General features: G+C 44.3%; 1 protein-coding gene across 3 annotated transcripts in view; it reads left to right on the top strand.

The window, feature by feature from the left end:
- Positions 1 to 20,504, top strand: part of LOC122551642 (growth factor receptor-bound protein 14-like) — a 150,309-nt gene that overhangs the window by 18,714 nt on the left and 111,091 nt on the right. For 2 of the 3 annotated variants that reach the window (XM_043693890.1, XM_043693891.1), the window contains exon 2: positions 16,287 to 16,462. The exons of the other annotated variant lie outside the window; for it this stretch is intronic. In XM_043693890.1, coding sequence (XP_043549825.1) covers positions 16,287 to 16,462 — 176 coding nt within the window. The remainder of the gene's footprint in view (positions 1 to 16,286; positions 16,463 to 20,504) is intronic. 3 annotated transcript variants of the gene reach the window in all.

Raw genomic sequence — 20,504 nt, 5'->3', positions numbered from 1 at the left:
TATGTTTCAATAAAGTTGCCTTATTCTTCTATCTTTGAACAAGTGGAGGCCCAACCTCCTCAACCAAATCTCATAAGACAGTCTCTCCATGTCTTGTATCAGCCTAAGGACTTTCTTTGGACTTCCTTCAAAACTTTTCTTTGGTAAGTGGCCCAAACCTGTTCAGAGTATGCCAGTTGTGGTTTGACAAGTGCCTGATATAGTTTTAGCAAGATCTTACTATTTTTATACTCCATTCCGTTTTGAAATTAAGACCAAAATTCCATTTAACTTTCCCAGTATCCATTGAACTTGCATACTTTTTGTGATTCTTGGCCGTGGATTCCCAAATCCCTCTGAAGTCTTTCTTCATTTAAGTAATATTCAGATCCTCTATCTTTCCTGCCAAACCTCATATTTTCCCACAATATATTCCACATGCAAAGTTTTTGCCCAATTGCCAAACCTGTCTATATCCTCCTGCAGACATTTTGCATTATTCTCACCACTTGTGTTCCGATCTGTTTTTGTGTTATCTACAAACTTTGCTATAGTACATATACATTCCTCATCCAGGTTATTAATACTTATTGTAAATAATTGTAGGACCAAGACTGATCCCCACTAGTTACAGGTTACCATCCTGGATTGATTGATTGATTTATTGTTGTTGTGTCCCCCAACCCCCTTATCCCAACGTTCTGTCTGCTATCACTTGGACAATCTTCTATTCATGCTAAAACACTACCACCAGCATCGTGGGCTCTCATATTATTAAGTAGACCAATGTGTGACACCTTATCAAATGCCTTCCAAAATTCCAGAAATTCTTTTGTTGAGCGTTTGGTTGATTTCATCTTCTACTTTAGAGGAAAAAAAACGAAGTCTGAAAAAGTTTGTTTTGGTAAACCTTGATGTGGGGCATTTTGAGAGTGTTGCTGATTATGTTGGGTGATTTCCAATATCTTGGGAAAGTCTGATTTTGGAGATGGTTTATTTCTACAATCTCGTGCATAATAGCCTGTTTTACTACAATGGAAACAAGATGTGCTAGGTACATTCCGCAAACGCTGGCATTAGAGCAAGCTGCAGTTTAACCCCTCAACTAACATAATATTTCTCTTGGTAGTAGAAGGTCCTTCTTACTGTGCTTCGTCCGAATCTTTAACAGAAGCCCATACTTCAATTGCGTTAGTGTAGGTCACACAAGTTGAAATTCCCATTGCACTTCTAACCTATCAGTGGAATTCCGATAAATGCACTTTTAAAATGAAATTTATACCCCCACCCCACCCTCCAGTCATTGGCGTTCTCAGCCTTACATGTTGGAATTATTCAAACAAAACGCATTGCCAAAATCCACATGCTAAAAAGCTGCTTCGTCTGTTTCATCTTTGTATTCAGATTGATGTTTGCAGTTCCAAGATCATGCAAAATGAGGACGATGATATCTGCAGAGGTTTGCATGTGATAAATTTAGGGGCTCTGCGTTTTATGTTAACTCCCTTGTACAAGCAGTTGCCAGAATATGCTTCAATCCCGATTTTCTAGCTCTGACTGGTTTCGCCTGAAGTCTGACCTCCGTGTATTTACTTTCAAAGCTTCATTCCCAATTTCAATTGCTCCCAGATAACAAACTCAAGCTTGAATCTCAGCATGAAATAAAGGGATAGATATTTCTTCCTCATTTACTATTGACCTTCTGCGTCTCAAACGGTTGTTTGAAATTTGAAATGAGCTACTGAAATGTGGACTGGCTCTAGTTTAACTTTGGAGGGGAGTGAAGGATATTTATCTGGGTACATTGGAGTGGAAAAAACATTTACTTTGACTATTATTATCCATGGTGAGAGATCCAAACATTCCAGCCCGACAAACACATCTCTAACAGCCATAAAAACAGACTGTGTTATATCCAAAATGGGTTCTCTTTTAGCAATTACAGAGATAAGTGCATGTTGTAATTTTAATCTCCTTTCTAACTCAAAATAGTTTTGTTTGACAACAGCAGCAATCTCATTAGATCGCTGAACTTTAACATATTCTCTTGGGGCACACCTAACATCCTCTAAACAAAAATAAGCATCTAATTTTCTTTCAGCAAGATGTTTAAAACTGCCGTGTTAGGGTTAGGGTTCGGAACATTGCTGACGAACAGGAACGCTGTTCTGGCAGTTTCCTTTTTCATGTCACGGATGTGTGATGTAACCCAGCCGCTTCATTTAAACAGAGCTCTTTCTCATTTCCCCTCAATGGCTTTAATTCTTGCATCGCTTATTCCTTGGTTTGGATAACACTGTCCTCCCTGATAGCGCACAATTAACAGTCTCTACCTTTCGCCTGCTTCCACATTTTACAGCCGACTTTTTCCTTCAGTTGAAACTGCAAATGATTTTCTTTTGTTAAACATTCAGAGTCCAGCATACTAACTTCACTGAACATGTATTCCAAATTTGTATTGTGAGGAGATGGGAATGCATTTGGACGCATATTATTGTCAGTACAACTGCCGTTGAGGAAGTGAGGACTACAGATGCTGGAGATCAGAGACCAGAGTGTGGTGCTGGAAAAGCACAGCAGGTCAGGCAGCATCTGAGGAGCAGGAGAATCGAGTTTTGGGCATAAGACCTTCATCAGGAATGAGGCTTGTGAGCCCAGGGGGTAGAGAGATAAATGGGAGGAGGTGGCACTGGGGGGGGGGGGGGGGAAGGTAGCTGAGAGTGCCATAGGTGGATGGAGGTTGGGGTAATGGTGATAGGTCGGAGAGGTGGGAGGAGTGGATACATGGGAAGGAAGATGGACAAGTAGGACAGGTCATCAGGGCAGTGCTGAGGTGGAAGGTTGGAACTGGGTTGAGGTGATGGGAGGGGAAATGAGGAAACTGGTGCAATCAACTTTGATCCCGTATGGCTGGAGGGTCCTGAGGCAGAAAATGAGGTGTTCTTCCTCCAGGCATTAGGTAATTAAGGAGTGGTAATGGAGGAGACCCAGGACCTGCATGTCCTTGGTGGAGTGGGAGGGGGAGTTGAAGTGTTCAGCCATGGGGTGATGGGGTTGCTTCTTCCGTGTGTCCCGGAGATGTTCTCTGAAGTAGGCAAGGAGACCACATCGGGAGCAATGGATACAGTAAATGACGTGTGGAAGTGCAGGTAAATCTTTAATGGATGTGGAGGGCTCTTTTGGGGCTTTGGATGGAGGAGAGGGGGGAGATATGGGGTGCAGGTTTTGCAATTCCTGTGGTGGCAGTGGAAGGTGCCAGGAGGGAGGGTGGGTTGGTGTGGGGTGTGGACCTGACAAGAGAGTTGCAGAGGGAATGGTCTTTACGGAAACTAGATAGTGGAGGGGAGGGAAATATATCTCTGGTGGTGGGGTCAGTTTGTAGATGGTGGAAACAATGTGATGTATTGGAAGTGCTTGAAGTGCAGAACACTTCAGAGTCACTTCCCACACCTCTGGCCTTGAACTCCATCCCTCCAACTGCAACAGGGACAGAATACCCCTCTTGTCCTCACCTTCCATGTCACCAACTTTCAGATACAATGCATCATCCTCCGCCATTTCTGCCACCTACAAACGGACCCCACCATCAGAGATATATTTCCCTCCCCGCCCCTACCTATGTTCCATAAAGCCCATTCCATCCGTGAATGTCTTGTCAGGTCCACACCCCCCACCAACACACCCTCCCCTCCCAGCACCTTCCCCTGCCACCACAAGAATTGCAAAGCCTATGCTCACACCTCCCTCTTCACCTCCATCCAAGGCCTTAAAGGAGTTTTCCACATCCATCAGAGTTTCACCTGCACTTCCACATATCATTTACTGTATCCATTGCTCCCGATGTGGTCTCCTCTACACATGGGGAGACAGGATGTCTACTTGCAGAATGCTTCAGAGTTCCCCACCTTCTCCTCCGCTACATTGATGACTGTATCAGCGCCACGTCATGGTTCCACAAGGGGGTTGAACAGTTCACCAATTTCACCATCATGTTCCACCCTGACCTCAGGTTCACATGGACCATCACCAAAACTTCCCTCCCCTTCCTAGACCTCTCCATCTCCATTAACAGTGACTGACTCAACACAGACATCTTTTACAAGCCCACCAACTCCACAGCTACCTGGACTACACCTCCTCCCACCCTGCATCCTGTAAAAATGCTATCCCTTATTCCCAATTCCTCTGCCTCCACCGCATCTGCTCCCAGGAGGACCAGTTCCACCACAGAACATGCCAAACCACAGACCGCAATTTCCGCTCCCACATTCAATGATGCCCACCAGCGCATTTCATCCATTTCCTGCACCTCCGTCCTCGAACCCCACTCCTCCAACCATAACAAGGACAGAATCCCCCTGCTCCTTACCTTCCATCCCACCAACCTTCATATACATTGCATCATCCTCCACCATCTCTGCCATCTACAAAAGGACCCCACCATCAGAGATATATTTCCCTCCCCACAACTATCCACTTTCTATATAGACCATGACTGTCTTGTCAGGTCCACATCCCCAACCAACTCACCCTCCTCTCCTGGCACCTTCCCCTGCACAGGAATTGCAAAACCTGTGCCCACACCTCCCATCCAACCTCTGTCCAAGGCCCCAAAAGAGCCTTCCACATCCATCAGAGATTTACCTGCATTTCCACACATGTCATTTATTCTATCCGTTGCTCCTGATGCGGTCTCCTCTACATTGCAGAGATGGAATGCCTACTTGCAGAATGCTTCTGAGTTCCCCACCCGGGGGGTACGATGGCTCAGTGGTTAGCACTGTTGCCTCACAGCACCAGGAACCAGGGTTCGATTCCAGCCTCGGGCAACTGTCTATGTGGAGTTTGCACATTCTCATCGTGTCTGCGTGGATTTCCTCTGGGTGCTGTGGTTTCCTCCCACAGTCCAAAGATGTGCAGGTCAGGGGAATTGGTTATGCTAAATTGCCCAATGTGTTAGGTGCTTTAGTCAGACGGAAATGGGTCTGGGTGGGTTACTCTTCGGAGGGTTGGATGTGGACTTGTTTGGCCGAAGGGCCCGTTTCCACGCTGTAGGGAATCTAATCTAATCTAATCTTTTCATCCGTTACATCAATGACTGTAACGGCGCCACCTCATGCTCCCATGAGGGGGTTGAACAGTCCATCAATTTTACCAACATGTTCCACCCTGACCTCAAGTTCACATGGACTATCACCGACGCCTTCCTCACCTTCCTCTCCATCTCCATGAATGGTGACTGACTCCACACGGACTCTACAAACCCACCAACTCCCACAGCTACCTGGACTACACCTCCTCCCATCCTCCCTCCTGTTAGAATGCTATCGCTTATTCCCAAATCCTCTGCCTCTGCTGCATCTGCTCCCAGGAGGACCAGTTCCACTACAGAACACACCAGATGGCCTCCTTCTTCAAAGACCGCAATTTCCCCTCCCTCGTGTTCAATGATGCCCTCCAGCGCGTCTCATACACTTCTTGCACCTCCGCCCTCAAGCCCCACCCCTCCAACCTTAACAAGGACAGAACCCCCATCCTCACTTTCCACCCCACCAACCTCCAGATACATCCCATTTCCGCCACCTACAAAAGGACTGCACGATCAGAGATATATTCTCTTGTCATGTCCATGCCCCCAACCAACCTACTCTCCTCTCTTGGCACATTCCCCTGTTACCACAAGAATTGCAAAACCTGTGCCCACATCGCACCCCACCCACCTCCATCCAAGGCCCCAAAGGAGCGTTCCACATCCATTAGAGATTTACTTGCACTTCCATACATGTCATTTTCTGTATCTGTTGCTCCCCATTCAGTCTCCTCTCCTCTACTTGCAGAGCGCTTCAGACCACATCTCTCAGACACACACACAAAGCAACCCCACTGTCCCATGGCTGAACACTTTAACTCCCTGTCCCACTCCACCAAGGACATGCAGGTGCTTGGCCTCCTCCATTGCCAAACCCTAATCACCTGATGCCTGGAGGAAGAAGGCCTCATCTTCTGCTTTGGGACCCTGCAATCACATATGATTAATGTGGATTTCACCAGTTTCCTCATTTCCCCTTCCCCTACCTCATCCCAGATCCAACCTTCCAACTCGGCACCGCCCTCATGATCTGTCCTACCGGTCCATCTTCCTTCCCACGTATCAGCTCCACCCTACTCTCTGACCTATCACCATTACCCCCACCCCACCCTCATCTACCTATTGCACTCTTAGCTGCATTCTCCCCATCCCCACTCCCCTCCCATTTATCTCTCTACACCCTTGGCTCACATGCCTCATTCCTGATGAAGGGCTTATGCCCGAAACGTCAATTCTCCCGATCCTCAGATGCTACCTGACCTGCTGTGCTTTTCCAGCATCACACTCTAAATTGTCGTATTATTGTCAGTTTACCTTTCCTGTGTGTTGTTAGTCACTTTTTACTTTTTTAACAATGAATTAATCAGCTGTCCAGTATTTCTATGTTGTCCTGCTGTGTTTGTCAGAATTTATAATTCTTTTTAACAAATTGTGTATTTTAATTCAAATTAATGCTATAATTTTTTATAAGCATTTAGGTTATACAAGATATAAAAATAAGCCACAGATGACTCTCAAAAAGTCAATTTAAAGAAGATATTTCTAAAAAGGTGAATACTAACCTATACAAAACTGTCTTTTCGATGATTGAGGCTGACATAAAATCATATGTTCCTTGAGTGGTTTCTTAACTTTTTTTTTTCAAATTCTGCATTTGGAAGCATCCAGTATATGAATAGCAAAAAAAAAAGTCTTTATATTTATTTCTAAAGTTATCAATACATGATCTCAGATCATATTTGTGAAATTTCATAATTGGTCAATTTAATTATTGGTTTGTTTTAATTAGAGTTTGCCAGTATACTGTTCATTCAAACACACATTATTACTTTCATTGTGCCTCCTGTTATTTGACTTTGTGTAATTTTCTATTCCTAGAAATCCTACTGTGTGGGAACAGGCCCTTTGGCCCAGCAGGTCCACACTGACCCTCCGAAGAGTATCCCACCCAGACCTATTCCCCTATTACTCCACATTTGCCACTGAATAATGCACCTAACCTACGCATCCCTGAATGCTATGGGCAATTTAGCATGGCCAATTCACTTGACCTGCACAACTTTGGACTCTGGGAGGAAACCGGAGCACCTGAAGGAAACCCGCGCAGACACGGGAGAATGTGCAAACTCCACACAGACAGTCACCCAAGGCTGGAATCGAATCCAGGTCTGTGAGGCAGCAGTGCTAACCACAGAGCCACCGTGCCGCCCCTCACTGGTTGGTTTCATCATTGTAATGCTCAAGGCTAGAATAAAGTTATACACATATTATCTGACTTGGTGATCTTCCAAAAAAAGACAGTCTTACAGCAGCAAACTAGTACTTTTAAACTTTGAGCTTTGTAAATACTAAATCTTAAATACTACATCCTAAATGTAATTGTTTGATCATTTTTATAATTTCTTCGAATAAAACTTAATTGAAGGACATTATTTAGCCAATGGCTGGTTGCTAATTATGTAATAAGCTTTAATTAATAATTCCAAGGATTTGTAGAACAACAATGTAAAATGGCTTCAAATTGGCACAGTGTTTGCATTTTACCAGAAATCAGATCGTGTCAGATGATTGTGTTTCGTTGTGGTGTCAGGTTTCATGAAGGATTTCTCTCTGCAATGTCTGGAAGCTTTTTGTCCCAAACTCACCTCATTAACAAGGTACCACAACCCTGGTGCACTTATTATCCAAAGCTAGCTGGATTTTCCCATTCACCGCGGGCATTAGTAGTCTCCACTACTAGGAAATGCTGGGATCCCTGTTGCCAGTGCCATTTTTTCTTTCATAGAATCCCTACAATGTGGAAACAGGTCCTTCGGCCCAACAAGTCCACATCAACCCTCTGAAAAGTATATCACCCAAATCCATTCCTCTACATTTACCCCTAACTAATGCACCTAACCTACACATCCCTGATCACTATGGGTAATTTAGCATGGCCAATTCACCTAACCTGCACATCCAAGGATTGTGGGAGAAAACCGGAGCACCCGGAGGAAACCCACACAGACATGGGGAGAATGTGCAAACTCCACACAGTCACCGAGGCTGAAATCGAACCCGGGTTCCTGGCGCTGTGAGGTAGCAGTGCTAATCACTGAGCCACTGTGCTGCCCTTAGTTAACAAACTGCTCTATGACCATAAAAAATAGGAACAGGAGTGGGCCATTCAACCCGTTGACTCTGCTCTCCCATTCAATAGGATCATGGCTGATCTCACATCCACTTTCATATTTTTTTCCCAATAGCTTCAATTCCCCAACGAAGCAAGAATCTATCAATCTCAGCCGTTAGTATATACAAGGCAAAGGGTCTTTACAAATACATTAAGGACAAAAGGGTAACTATGGAGAGAATAGGGACCCTCAAAGATCAGATGGAGGCCTTTGTGTGGAGCTGCAGGAGATGGGACAGATATTGTGGGAAAGGACATGGAAGATATGGACTGTAGGGAAATAGATGGTGACATCTTGAAAAATGTCCATATTACAGAGGAGGAAGTGCTGGATATCTTGAAACGCATAAAAGTGGATAAATACCCAGGACTTGATCCGGTGTACCCTTCTATGGGAAGCTGGGAAGTGATTGTGGGGCCTCCTATTGAGATATTTGTATCATTGACAGACACAGATGAGGTGCCGCAAGACTGGAGGTTGGCTAACATGGTGCCATTCTTTAAGAAAGGTGGTAAGGACAAACTAGGGAACTATAGACCAGTGAGCCTGACGTCGGTGGAAGGCAAGTTGTTGAAGGGAATCCTGAAGGACAGGATATACATGTATTTGGAAACTTGATTGAGTTTTTTGAAGAAGTAACAAAGAAGATAAATGCGGGCAGAGTGGTAGGTGTGATCTATATGGACTTCAGTAAGTCGTTCGGCAAGGTTCCCCATGGGAGACTGGTGAGCAAGGTTAGATATCATGGATTACAGGGAGAACTCACCATTTGGATACAGAACTGGCTCAAAGGTAGAAGACAGAGGGTGAGGTGGAGAGTTGTTTTTCAGACTGGAGGCCTGTGACCAGTGGAGTGCCACAAGGATTGGTGCTGGGTCCACTACTTTTCATCATTTATATAAATGATTTGGATGTGAGCATAAGAGGTATAGTTAGTAAGTTTGCTGATGATACCAAAATTGGAGGTGTAGTGGACAGCGTGGAAAGTTACCTCAGATTACAACGGAATCTTGATTAGATAGGCCATTGGGCTGAGAAGTGGCAGATGGAGTTTAATTTAGATAAATGTGAGATGCTGCACTTTGGAAAAGCAAATCTTAGCAGGACTTATACACTTAATGGTAAGGTCCTTGGAAGTGTTGCTGAACAAAGAGACCTTGTAGTGGAGGTTCATAGCTTCTTGAAAGTGGAGTCATTGGTAAATAGGATAGTGAAGAAGGTGTTTGGTATGCTTTCCTTTATTGGTCAGAGTATTGAGAGCAGGAGTTGGGAGGTCATGTTGCGGCTGTACAGGACATTGGTTAGGCCACTGTTGGAATATTGCATGCACTTCTGGCCTCCATCCTATCGGAAAGATGTTGTGAAACTTGAAAGGGTTAAGAAAAGATTTAAAAGGATGTTGCCAGGGTTGGAGGATTTGAGTTATTGGGAGAGGTTGAATAGGCTCAGGCTGTTTTCCCTGGAGCGTCAGAGGTTGATGGGTGACCTTATTGAGGTCTATAAAATCATGAGGGGCATGGATAGGATAAATAGACAAAGTCTTTTCCCTGGGGTGGGGGAGTCCAGAACTAGAGGGCATAGGTTTAGGGTGAGAGGGGAAAGATATAAAAGAGACCTAAGGGACAACTATTTCACTCAGATGGTGGTCCGTGTAAGGAATGAGCTGCCAGAGGATATGATGGAGGCTGGTACAATTGCAACATTTAAAAGGCATCTGTTTGGAGGAATATGGGCCAGATGCTTGCAGGTGGGACTAGATTGGGTTGGGATATCTGGTCGGCATGGACGAGTTGGACTGAAGGGTCTGTTTCCATGCTGTACATCTCTATGATTCTATGACTCCACCCTCACACCTCTCTGTGACTCTCAACAATTTGAAACAAGAAATTCCTCTGCATCGTAGTCTTAAATTACTGCCCCTTTATTCTGAGACTGTACCTTCTTGTCCTAGACTCTGCCATAAGGTGAAACATTCTCTCAACATTTACCCAGTTAAGCCCCTTAACAATCCTATATGTTTCGATGAGATCATCCTTCATTCTTGTGAACTCCAGTGAGTATAGTCTCAACCTGCTGAGCGTTTATTCAAATGCTAATCCCTCCATATCACGGATGATCCTAGTGAATTTTCTGTGAACTCCCTCAAGTGAAATGATATCTTTCTTTAAATAAGGGGATGGAAACTGCTCACAGTACTCCAGATGTGGTCTCACCAGCCTTTAGTATAGTTGCAATAAAACGTCCCCCCTCTTATACTCTAATATCCTTGAAGTAAGGCCAACATTCCACTAGACTTTCTGATTACCTGCTGCAGCTATGTGATAGCTTTTGGTGCATCATCCCAACTACCCCCAAGCCTCTTTGTATTTTAGCTTGCTGCGGTTTCTCTACATTTAAATAATGTTCTGTACTTTTGTTCTCCCTCCCAAAATGAACAACTTCACAATTGCCCACATTATACTCCACTTGCCAACTTATTGACTACTTAATCTATCAATAGATCTGATCATAGATTGCCAGCTGTGTCACTGCAATCTTAACAGTGAGGGCAAACACTTAGTGTCTCAAGAAGGTCAATGATCTTCTCTGTTCTGCCAGAGTAAGTGGCACTGCCTTCTTTTTGCTAACTCATACTCAATCTATCTCTGTTACTGCAACACCTTCCACCAAATCTCACACTCTATCGCTCTCACTATTGCATGCAACGGCTTCCTTCACCTGCTGTCACCTACTCATTGCCTCAGGCTACTCAGCCTGCATAGCTTCTGTGCTGCTACTCAATCACTCAGACCACCTCACCACATTTAGAATTAGGATAGAATATCCTTTATTGTCACGTGTACTGAGTACTGGAGTACAGTGAAATGTTTACAATGTCACCAACACAGGGTGCCATCTTAGGTACGAAGGACCAAGTTACACATCTTTACAAAAAGAAGAATAAATAAGAAAAGTAATTGTATTACTTTAAAATGATTCATAGTATGAATTATAAATATGACCTAGTTAAAAGGATAGACATTACAAATAAACATTACATTGCAGTAGCTCATTCATAGTCTGACTGCCCATCCCAGGTCTCAGTCCAACAATCATCCCCGCTCTGTTCCATGCCTCTAGTTCACCCTGGATCAGCTGTCGGCTGCTCCCTGGTATGTTTTCTCTGGGACTGCCACCAGCTGCCACTCCGGGACTGTATCCCCATGCGTGTCTGCTCTGGGATTGTAACCCCACACCAGCCTCCGCTCCAAGACTGTATCCCCGCGCCGGCCTCCGCTCTGGGAGTGCATCAATGCACTGGCCTCTGATCTGGGACTGCATCCCCATGCCAGCCTCCGCTCTGGGACGGCATCCTCATGCCAGCCTCCATTCTGGAACTACATCCCCATGCCAGCCTCTGCTCTGGAACTGCATCCCCATGCCAGTCTCCGCTCTGGAACTGCATCCCCATGCCAGCCTCTGCTCTGGAACTGCATCCCCATGCCAGCCTCTGGTCTGGAACTACATCCCCATGCCAGTCTCCACTCTGGGAGTGCACCCCGTGCCGGCCTCTGCTCTGGGACTGCTTCTCGGCATTGGCCTCTGCTCTGGAATTGCATACCCATGCCAGCTTCTGCTCTGGTACTGCTTTCCTGGACTGGCCTCCACTCTGGAACTCATTCGCCGCATCAGCCTCGCAGCAGGAGTCATTTCCTGCACTGGCCTCTACTCTGGGACCCTCCTCTTCACACTGGCCTCTACTCTGGGACTGCATCCCTCCACGCCAGGTCTCATTCCCCACGCCCACCTCACTCCAGGACTCATTCCCCCCATCAGCCTGACTCCGGGACACATTTCCCGTGCCAGCCTTGCTCCAGGACTCATTCCCAGTGCCGGCCTCACTCCGGGACTCATTCCCTGTGCCGGTCTTTGCTCCAGGACTCATTCTCCTCGGCAGCCTTTGCTCCGAGACCACTTCTTATGTTGGCCTCTGCTCTGGGACTGCTTTCCCACGCTGGCTTCAGCTCTGGAACTGTGTCCCCGCCATGCACTGCGCTCCAGAACTGCCTTTTGCACCAGCTACCGCTCAGGAACTGCTTCCCGTTCCAGCCTGTGCTCCGGGACTGCTTTCCCATTCCAGCCTCCGGTCCGGGACTGCTTCTCTGTTCCACCTTGCACTCCAGAATTGCTTCGTGCGTGTGCTCCGGAACCGCTACCGATCAGTCGACTTGCCTCTGGGACCTGCCAGTGATGGCCTCTGGTCTGGAGTTGCCTCCTCCATTCCCCTCTGGGTAAGTCAAAATTTGAAGGAAAAAAAAGCACAGAAAAGGAGGAAAAAAGAGAGGACAAAAAGTGGGCAGAGCAGCGGAGCTGAGGCTGGAGTGTCTTCCTCTGCCGCCATCTTGTATCTTGTTTTCCCCACCTGCACTTGTACCAATAGCTGTGCCAGAATTTCTCAATCCTCCCTTGATCTCATTCCAGAAAAATTCAGCCTTGAATATGACTAAAAGAGCCAGGATGGGTAGTGTAGTGCCCAACACTCAGCTTCTCACTCCCTCCATGGAGAGGATTTTGGTCCTCTACAGTGAAGGCCAGGACCAGTCCTGTGGAGATACTAAAACATCCATGTCTTGACAAATGTGAAGCATTAAAAACCAAGAGAACTGCTGATGCTGTAAATCAGAAACAAAAACAGAAATTGCTGGAAAAGCTCAGCAGGTCTAGCAGCATCTGTGAAGAGAAATCAAAGTTAATATTTCGAGTCTGGTGACTCTCCATCAGAACTGTGAAGCATATTCATTCTTGTATTACTCTGCATTTCCCCCATGATCAATGCACTCTCAAAATTTTATTTAAAAATCAAATCTGTCATTGGATGTGGCTGCTCCAATATTTATTGCCCATTCTTGTGGCTCTTGAGAAGATGGTGGTGAGCTCACTGCCTAAATCATTGAAGTTCATGTGTTGTAGGTAAACCTATAATGTCTTTAGGGAAGGAGGTTCAGAATGTCATAACCTCCACACGTTGGTTGCGATGCATAGTCTCTCTCACTTCTTGCAGGTGGTAACGGTTTTCCAAAATCTCCACAGTTAAGAGGGCAGCGCCAAAAGATCTGCCCTCCTTTACTTCTGAGGGTGAAAATATTGATGCATCAGAGGATGCACCAGCAAGCCTGCCTCCTGGACCCTCCACCAGCTCTGATACTGGCCACATTAACATGATTAGAATCAGTAGCATTTAATGCTGAGGATGTCACTGCCATATCTTTGCAGTGTGTTGCTGGAAAAGCGCAGCGTTGCTGGAAAACCTATCACATTTCCAACGCCCCTCCTCCAAGTCCCTCCTCCCTACCTTTTATCTTCTCCTGCTGAACACTCTCTGCTCATTCCTGAAGAAGGGCCTGTGCCCGAAACATCGAATCTCCTGTTCCCTGGATGCTGCCTGACCTGCTGTGCTGTTCCAGCAACACATTTTCAGCTCTGATCTCCAGCATCTGCAGACCTCACTTTCTCCTCATATCTTTGCAGTGGTTAAGGAAGAAACACCCAGGTTGGTGGCACTCAGAAGTCTGGAGACAAAGCACCTTCTGGTCCTCAGGCAGGAAAGGACTCTCGGGTGTCACCAATTTGTGATTTAATTGACAGGCACAAGCAGACACTGGAGCAGCAGGCAGGAGGGTCAGGAGCACTGGACAATGGGACACGACTGTTGCAGGGCTACATTAATGGGGTTGGGACCCTGCTGCCTCACACATGTGAATGTCTGATTGCCTCTGCAGATATTTGGGAACCAAGTCCTGAAGTCTGAGTCAGCTGGACATGCATAGAGACCTGCACTCCACTGCTGTTGTCATTGGTGCTCAGCACCAACAGCAAGCTGACAGGGGAACGAGAGACTTTGAGCTGAGCCTCTCTCTCAAAAGGCGACAGAACAGTGCTCATAGGCATCTACCTAAAGGAGAAAACAGATATAGGGACCCCAGATGGCTCCTCTCAAGACATTCTATAGGTAGCCAGGCCTGCACCCTTTCTGCCATCTTCAGACCTGTGAGAAGTCAAGTTGAGGAGAATGTAACTGCCTCCAGGCAGAAAGCATCCAGTGTGTCTGGGTTTCTAGAAATAGGCAGCCCCGGGCAGGCCTGACCAAATCTGAAAGGCCATGGGCACCACTATTGCATGGCTCACTTCACCCTAGCTGTGGACCTGCAACTGTACTGAGATGGAAATGGATGGGAAATGAAGAAGATCTTCTGTGGGTAGCAAAGATGTAGCAATGACATGGCATGGGTGACATGTTGCTATCAACATGGTTTGATATTTATAAGTAACCTTTTCTTCATCAGCTATGTGTGCAAACGTTGGTCTGCCCATAACTATGACATTGAAGGTATTGCTTTCCTGAGCGCTGTAGTATGTTTGAAAGCTCAAGGTGTAAAGTGTACAGCTCCTGCACCATATGCAGGCAATGGTTAAATCACAGATGACTGCTGCTTTGGCAAATAGGTTCAATCTTTTCAGGTACAAGGACATAGCTAATGCATCTCAGGCATTAGTGGGATTGATTCTTAATGCTGCATCATATGGTCGAGACTGCTTAGGCAAGGATTTGAACTCCACACAGTAGGTTAATGCTTCAAGCTCCCATAGCATGTAATGCTAACAGGTACCATCTTTAGTGTATGGATGTCTTTGTAACGCTTTTACCCTTTTGAAGGACCTCACATTGCTTGACACTGAAGGTTTTATCCCTTATTGAATGAAACACCTAGTGCACCCAGTTCGGCTATGGTGGCAGCTACTTTTCACTCCAGTGTGCACTTGTTATTTAGAGCACAATGGGCAGAAACAACAGTCACTCCTCCAGCAGCAAGTTTCAGGTTCAGCTTCTTAACATTGGTGAAACCCCCAAATGTAATATTTCATTTTGTTTTAGTCCTCCCTGTCAACCTCAGAGTCTTTGAACTTCCCCAAATCCCCACCCAATCCATCTATCTAAATTTTCACCTGCCAACTTCATTCGCTTCTCAGTCCCAGGCATATCATGTATGCTGCTCGATCTAGAATCCACAAAGGTGATGTTTACAATTTATGCAATCCCCTCCCACATTACCCCTTTCCCATCAACACTCTATTGCCTCCCCCCCATTTATATGTTGAGTTGTCTCCCTTTACTATTGTAATCTGCTCTGCATCCCTGCATTCTGCTTCCAAAACCCACAATGAAGTTCAGCTCTCCTATAGTACCAATGGCCCCTGATAACCCACTCTTGACTTGTAGTGGACAAGACCCTCAAACTGACCATGTGTGACTCAACTGGACAGTCTCAAACAATGAGTGACCAGATTCCTGAGTGATACTTGTGCAATTTCCCGACAGTCTTCCCGCAACTCACTGGACTGATTACACTGTCCCATTCCATAGACTGTAGAGGTATGGACCCCATGACTTTGGTCACCCTAAGATGCTGGACTGATATCAGAGGCTGGTTTGACTTACAGTGCCAGAACTCCCACCTGAAAGGTGTCTCTGTGGACTTGGCTGAGGACTACTCCACTTAGACTTTGAGACATGGCCATTTGCTTGCAGTATATGCAGTGTCTTTGACATGCATGTGGCTGACACATGGTGCACTGACGTAGGTTAGTATTATATTGCAACATGCCCGCTCCCTTGATTGATCACTGCTGCTGACTACATGACAAGCTCCCTGGCTTTGTTCAGTGCTAAAAGATAAGTTAAGACAGACATACCGTGAGCCTTTAGGTATAGGTGAGGGTGCAAAGTGCCGAAAGGAAAAGATAGGCAAAGCAGGGATGCTGCAAGCCTATAGGCAGAAAGTGAATTAGCGCTGAGGGGCGAGAGCAGCACTGAAATATACAGGGGTCCAGTTCATGAGCTAGGTGCCTGTTGCTGCTTGAAAAAGGTTTCTGGCAGTAACATTGCAAGGAAAGGTTTTCATACACTCCGAAGTATACCACTGAAGTGCATGAAGTGCAGAAGCATACTATAAGTGGATCAGAGATGTGCCATGATAAAATATCAATGTCAATGTCTGTGAATATAGAGTCTGTGCCATGGAGTGTGCCCAGAGATGTTGGTGCCTGGTGTCCAGGAGAGAAGTTCGGAAGAGCAAGTGATGAGCTGGAGTTCCCATGTACCTGCTCTGATTTGTGTGTCTGGAAATGTCAGCATCTTCTGCTATTTGATGTGAGGAAGAATGGGATACTGCATATTAATGAGGTGAGATTAGGCAATAATCAGGGTGATAATATATGATACTTCATCATCTGTAGTGAGAGAAATAGAGTTCATGTTTCAAATCCAGTGTCACTGTTCTTCAGAGGAGATCCAAAGGGTTTATCAGATTCAAGATGTTAACTCTGTTTCTTTCTCCTCAGTTGCTGCCAGACTACTAAATTTCTCCAGAATTTTCTGTTTTTACTTCAGATTTCCAGCTCTGCAGTATTTTGCTTTTATCGCACCATGAATAACTGGTACTTCCAGGATTGCTAAAGCTGCCATCTAATCAGATTGGTGAGCAGCTCCTGAGCATGGGAATTCCTCCCATTGAAGGGTGCAAGTGCCGTTTTGCACTAATCTTGCCTGACTGCAGCTTGTTATGCCTACAGGACAGGCTTATGTTAAATCTGTCAACTGGCCACTAACCTCTCTTCTGGTTGGGGTGGGGGTGGAATGAGTCAGCCAAGAAACACCATCCCCATAAATTTCCAACTGATGGTCCCCAGCTGATGGTAATACTAGATTTCAGTGTGAAACCTGGATTGATACAGTCATGAATTAGTGATGTAGGATGTCTTCCTCTCAGAAATCTTAAAGCCTTCGACTTATAGAGGTTTTGACTTACAAACTTCAAAGTTAATTCATTTGTTCTTTTTTTCTCTGCCCTGACTGTCATTAGAGACTGATAAACCCCATTGCCATGGTCACAAACCTTTGCACGCTAACTGATCTTTGCTCTCTCTGGAAGAGACCTGAACATTCCTTAAATATCTGGATGACTTTCCCTTTCCAAAAAGAAAACTTCTGCTGTCTCTCTATATCATGGGAAACCTTATTGTTGGGCAACTGCTCTATTTTTTTTTCTCTCTTTCACTGCTTGTTCTAAAGCATTGAACTATTCACCTCTACAATCTTTCCTTAAACAAAACTTTTTTATATACATCTAAATACACTTACAGACAGCTCAGTATCACTAACATTATTCAAAAATGGAACAAAAACTATTTCTCCCCTCCTTAACACACACCACACAGAAAAAAATTAAAACTATACATGGTTTTGTGCTCTTTAGAACCCAAGATCCAACTAATAATAATATCATGAACCTTCATCACACCCATATGAGCCAGCCTAGTTATTACCACCATTCCTCTCTTTCTCCAATGTCTGACTGTTGGTCAACTAATCACCATGGTCTGAGTTAGTACAATCCGAGTTGTACTCTGGTGCTTGTAGGTTGCTCGTGACAAAAAAAAATGCCCAGGCCTCCTGGCAACAATAATGAACAATAGCAGAATTGCTCCAACGGCTGCCTGTGTGAAATTAAAATTGACTTATAAATCTGTATGTTTCATTATGTTTGTTCACTTAGTCATATTAAATATATTAGTACATTTATAATCCATGCTATGTTTTTCTAACATTTTCTGAAATTGAAGATCATCTAGGTTATGTATAGAAACTAACAGCTGTAAGCAGCAAATTGTTTAATTCTGGGCTAATATTAGTCAGGCAAAGCTGCAGTATAGAGAGCAAGCTAAATAATACTGGCAGTCATTGATGATTCTGGACCCAAGAAAAATATCTAGACTAAAAGTACTAAAATGTTGCAATGATGGCAGTGGTAAGATAGAATATTACTTCTGTACTACTCAATTATTTAAATTTGAAGTAAGTGTGCCAATAGCAAATATAAATGTCAGATAAAAAGGTATATCTATCCTAGAGAGAGAGACTGTGGTAAGACTATAGACTTTCTGGTCGGGACTTAATGTAATGACATTCTTTGTGACTTTGTTAAGGGCTTTTTGGTACTATAAGCAGAGATGGAAACTTGATTGTGTGAGTTAACGGTAGATTTTATGTGAATGGTGATGGTCCTTATGAAAAAGTGGAGATTAAAATTTCCTTATAGGAAACCAGATTTTCAGTGAAAATGAATAATATCATTGAAAGAAATTTAAAATTATAACATGAAACACAGCAGTTGGACTAATACCCTCAAAGGTCTTGTTTATGTAGGGAATCAACAATGCTTACTCTCACAAATATCTGTCATATTGAAAAAGAGAGAATAGTAAGATGATAGCATAGTTCTTGTTTATTTTTAAGGGAAATATTATATTCTAGAGACTGATTATTTCACTGAATTTCCTTTTATGTGACAAAATCCAAGAAGCCACTTGTGAAATGCATGTTAACACATCGATCACCACGTTCAGTGTACCTCAACAAATTGAGTCCAACAACAATCTTCAGTGCACTAATGCATTCTTCTAAGACATATGGTCATAGAGTCATGCAGCACAGAAACGGACCCTTCAGTCTAACGCATCCATGCCGACAAGTTTCTCAAACTAAACTAGTCCCATTTTCCTGTGTTTGGTCCATAACCTTTCCTTTTCACCAAATGTCTTTTAAATGTTGTAACTGTACCTGCATCCACCACTTCCTCTGGCAGTTCATAGAAACTGCCCTCTGTGTGAAAAGGTTGCCCCTCAGGTTCCTTATAAATCTTTGTACTTTACCCTAAAAAATGTCCTCTAGTTTTGAACTCCCCTACCTTTGTTATTGATCTTACCTATGCCCCTTATGATTTTATAAACCTTTATAAGGTCGTCCCTCAACCTCCTAAGCTCCAGTGAAAAAAAGATCCCAACTTATCCAGCCTCTCCTCATAACTCAAATCTTCTAGTCACATTTGGGTATAAAATGGGGTATTTGACATATTGTCTCTTCTCATAACCAGGGACAGTCGAAATATTCTCGCAGTACACTGCATTGCTTTTAAAGTTGATGATAAAATCAAATATTACATTGAAAATGTTGTTGTAAATGTTTGAGTAGCTTTAGTGATGTTATAATTTCATTATGACTACAAGAATTGGAGAAGGGCAGGGAGTTGAGATATTGGCATTCTTTTTCAGATGTAATTTTATGAGAAATCGAATACATTGCACTTCTATTTAATTTCTGTGTATATTTTGAATTAGGATAATTTAAAGCACAGTATAAGTTGATTTATATTTGCTCATGGAAAGCAGGTGTTGCTAGACAGGCCAACATCTATTATCCATCCCTAATTGTCGTGGATAAGGTGGTGCTGAGCTGCCTTCTTGAGCTGCAGTGCTTGTGGTGTGGGTTGCCCACAGTGCAGTTAGTAAGGGCACGCTGACCTGCAATAATTGCTTTGGACTTGCATCCTTCTACCAACAGATCATCAATAAAAAATGGTTAGGTTTGTCCAGAAGTGCTTTCAGAAGGAAATGATAGGTGTTGAGGCAACGACCAGTTCCATTAGTCTTTCAGCCATGATAGCTTTGCTGAAATCACATTCTGTATCATTGTATTGACATTTGCCTGTGAATTTGTCAGCTGTTTCACTTGGCTGTTGTTAGTATGACAGGAATTCAAACAGTTATCCAGAAATTAATCCTCCAATATCTGAAAACCTTTGCCATCGTTGTCAGAAATAGTGAGGGATTAGGTTGGATGATTAGAATCCCTATAGGATGGAAGCAGGCTATTTGGCTGGCCCAAGTCCACAACAACCCTCCAAACAGCATCCACACAGAGCCAGTCCCCTACCCTTTCCTTGTAACCTACAATGGCAAATCCACCTAACCTACACATCCCTAGACACTATGGACAATTTAGCATGGTCAATCCACCTAACCTGCTCATCTTTGGACTATGGGAGGAAACCGGAGCACCTGGAGAAACCCACACAGGCGCAGAGAGAATGTGCAAACACCACACAGTGCCTTAAGGCTGGAAACGAACCCAGGTCCCTGGCACTGTGAGGCAGCAGTGGTAGCCACCAATATTCTTTTTAACTCTTTGATACCCAAACTGAGAAAAAAAATTGACTACTTGTCATTCTTTAGCAGTTTTCTGCTGATACAGGAAATAAAAATTAATATTTTCTTTCTTTGAACAGCTGAATTTCTAATGGAACGTCAAAGATGTTGTTGTGGTTCTGTTCGCCAAGCTGGAAGTTTTTGTTGCAAACGTTTCGTCCCCTGGCTAGGTGACATCATCA

This window comes from Chiloscyllium plagiosum, chromosome 7, assembly GCF_004010195.1.
Source record: "Chiloscyllium plagiosum isolate BGI_BamShark_2017 chromosome 7, ASM401019v2, whole genome shotgun sequence".
NCBI classification, from domain to species: domain Eukaryota; kingdom Metazoa; phylum Chordata; class Chondrichthyes; order Orectolobiformes; family Hemiscylliidae; genus Chiloscyllium; species Chiloscyllium plagiosum.
This window is presented reverse-complemented; position numbering and strand designations above follow the sequence as displayed.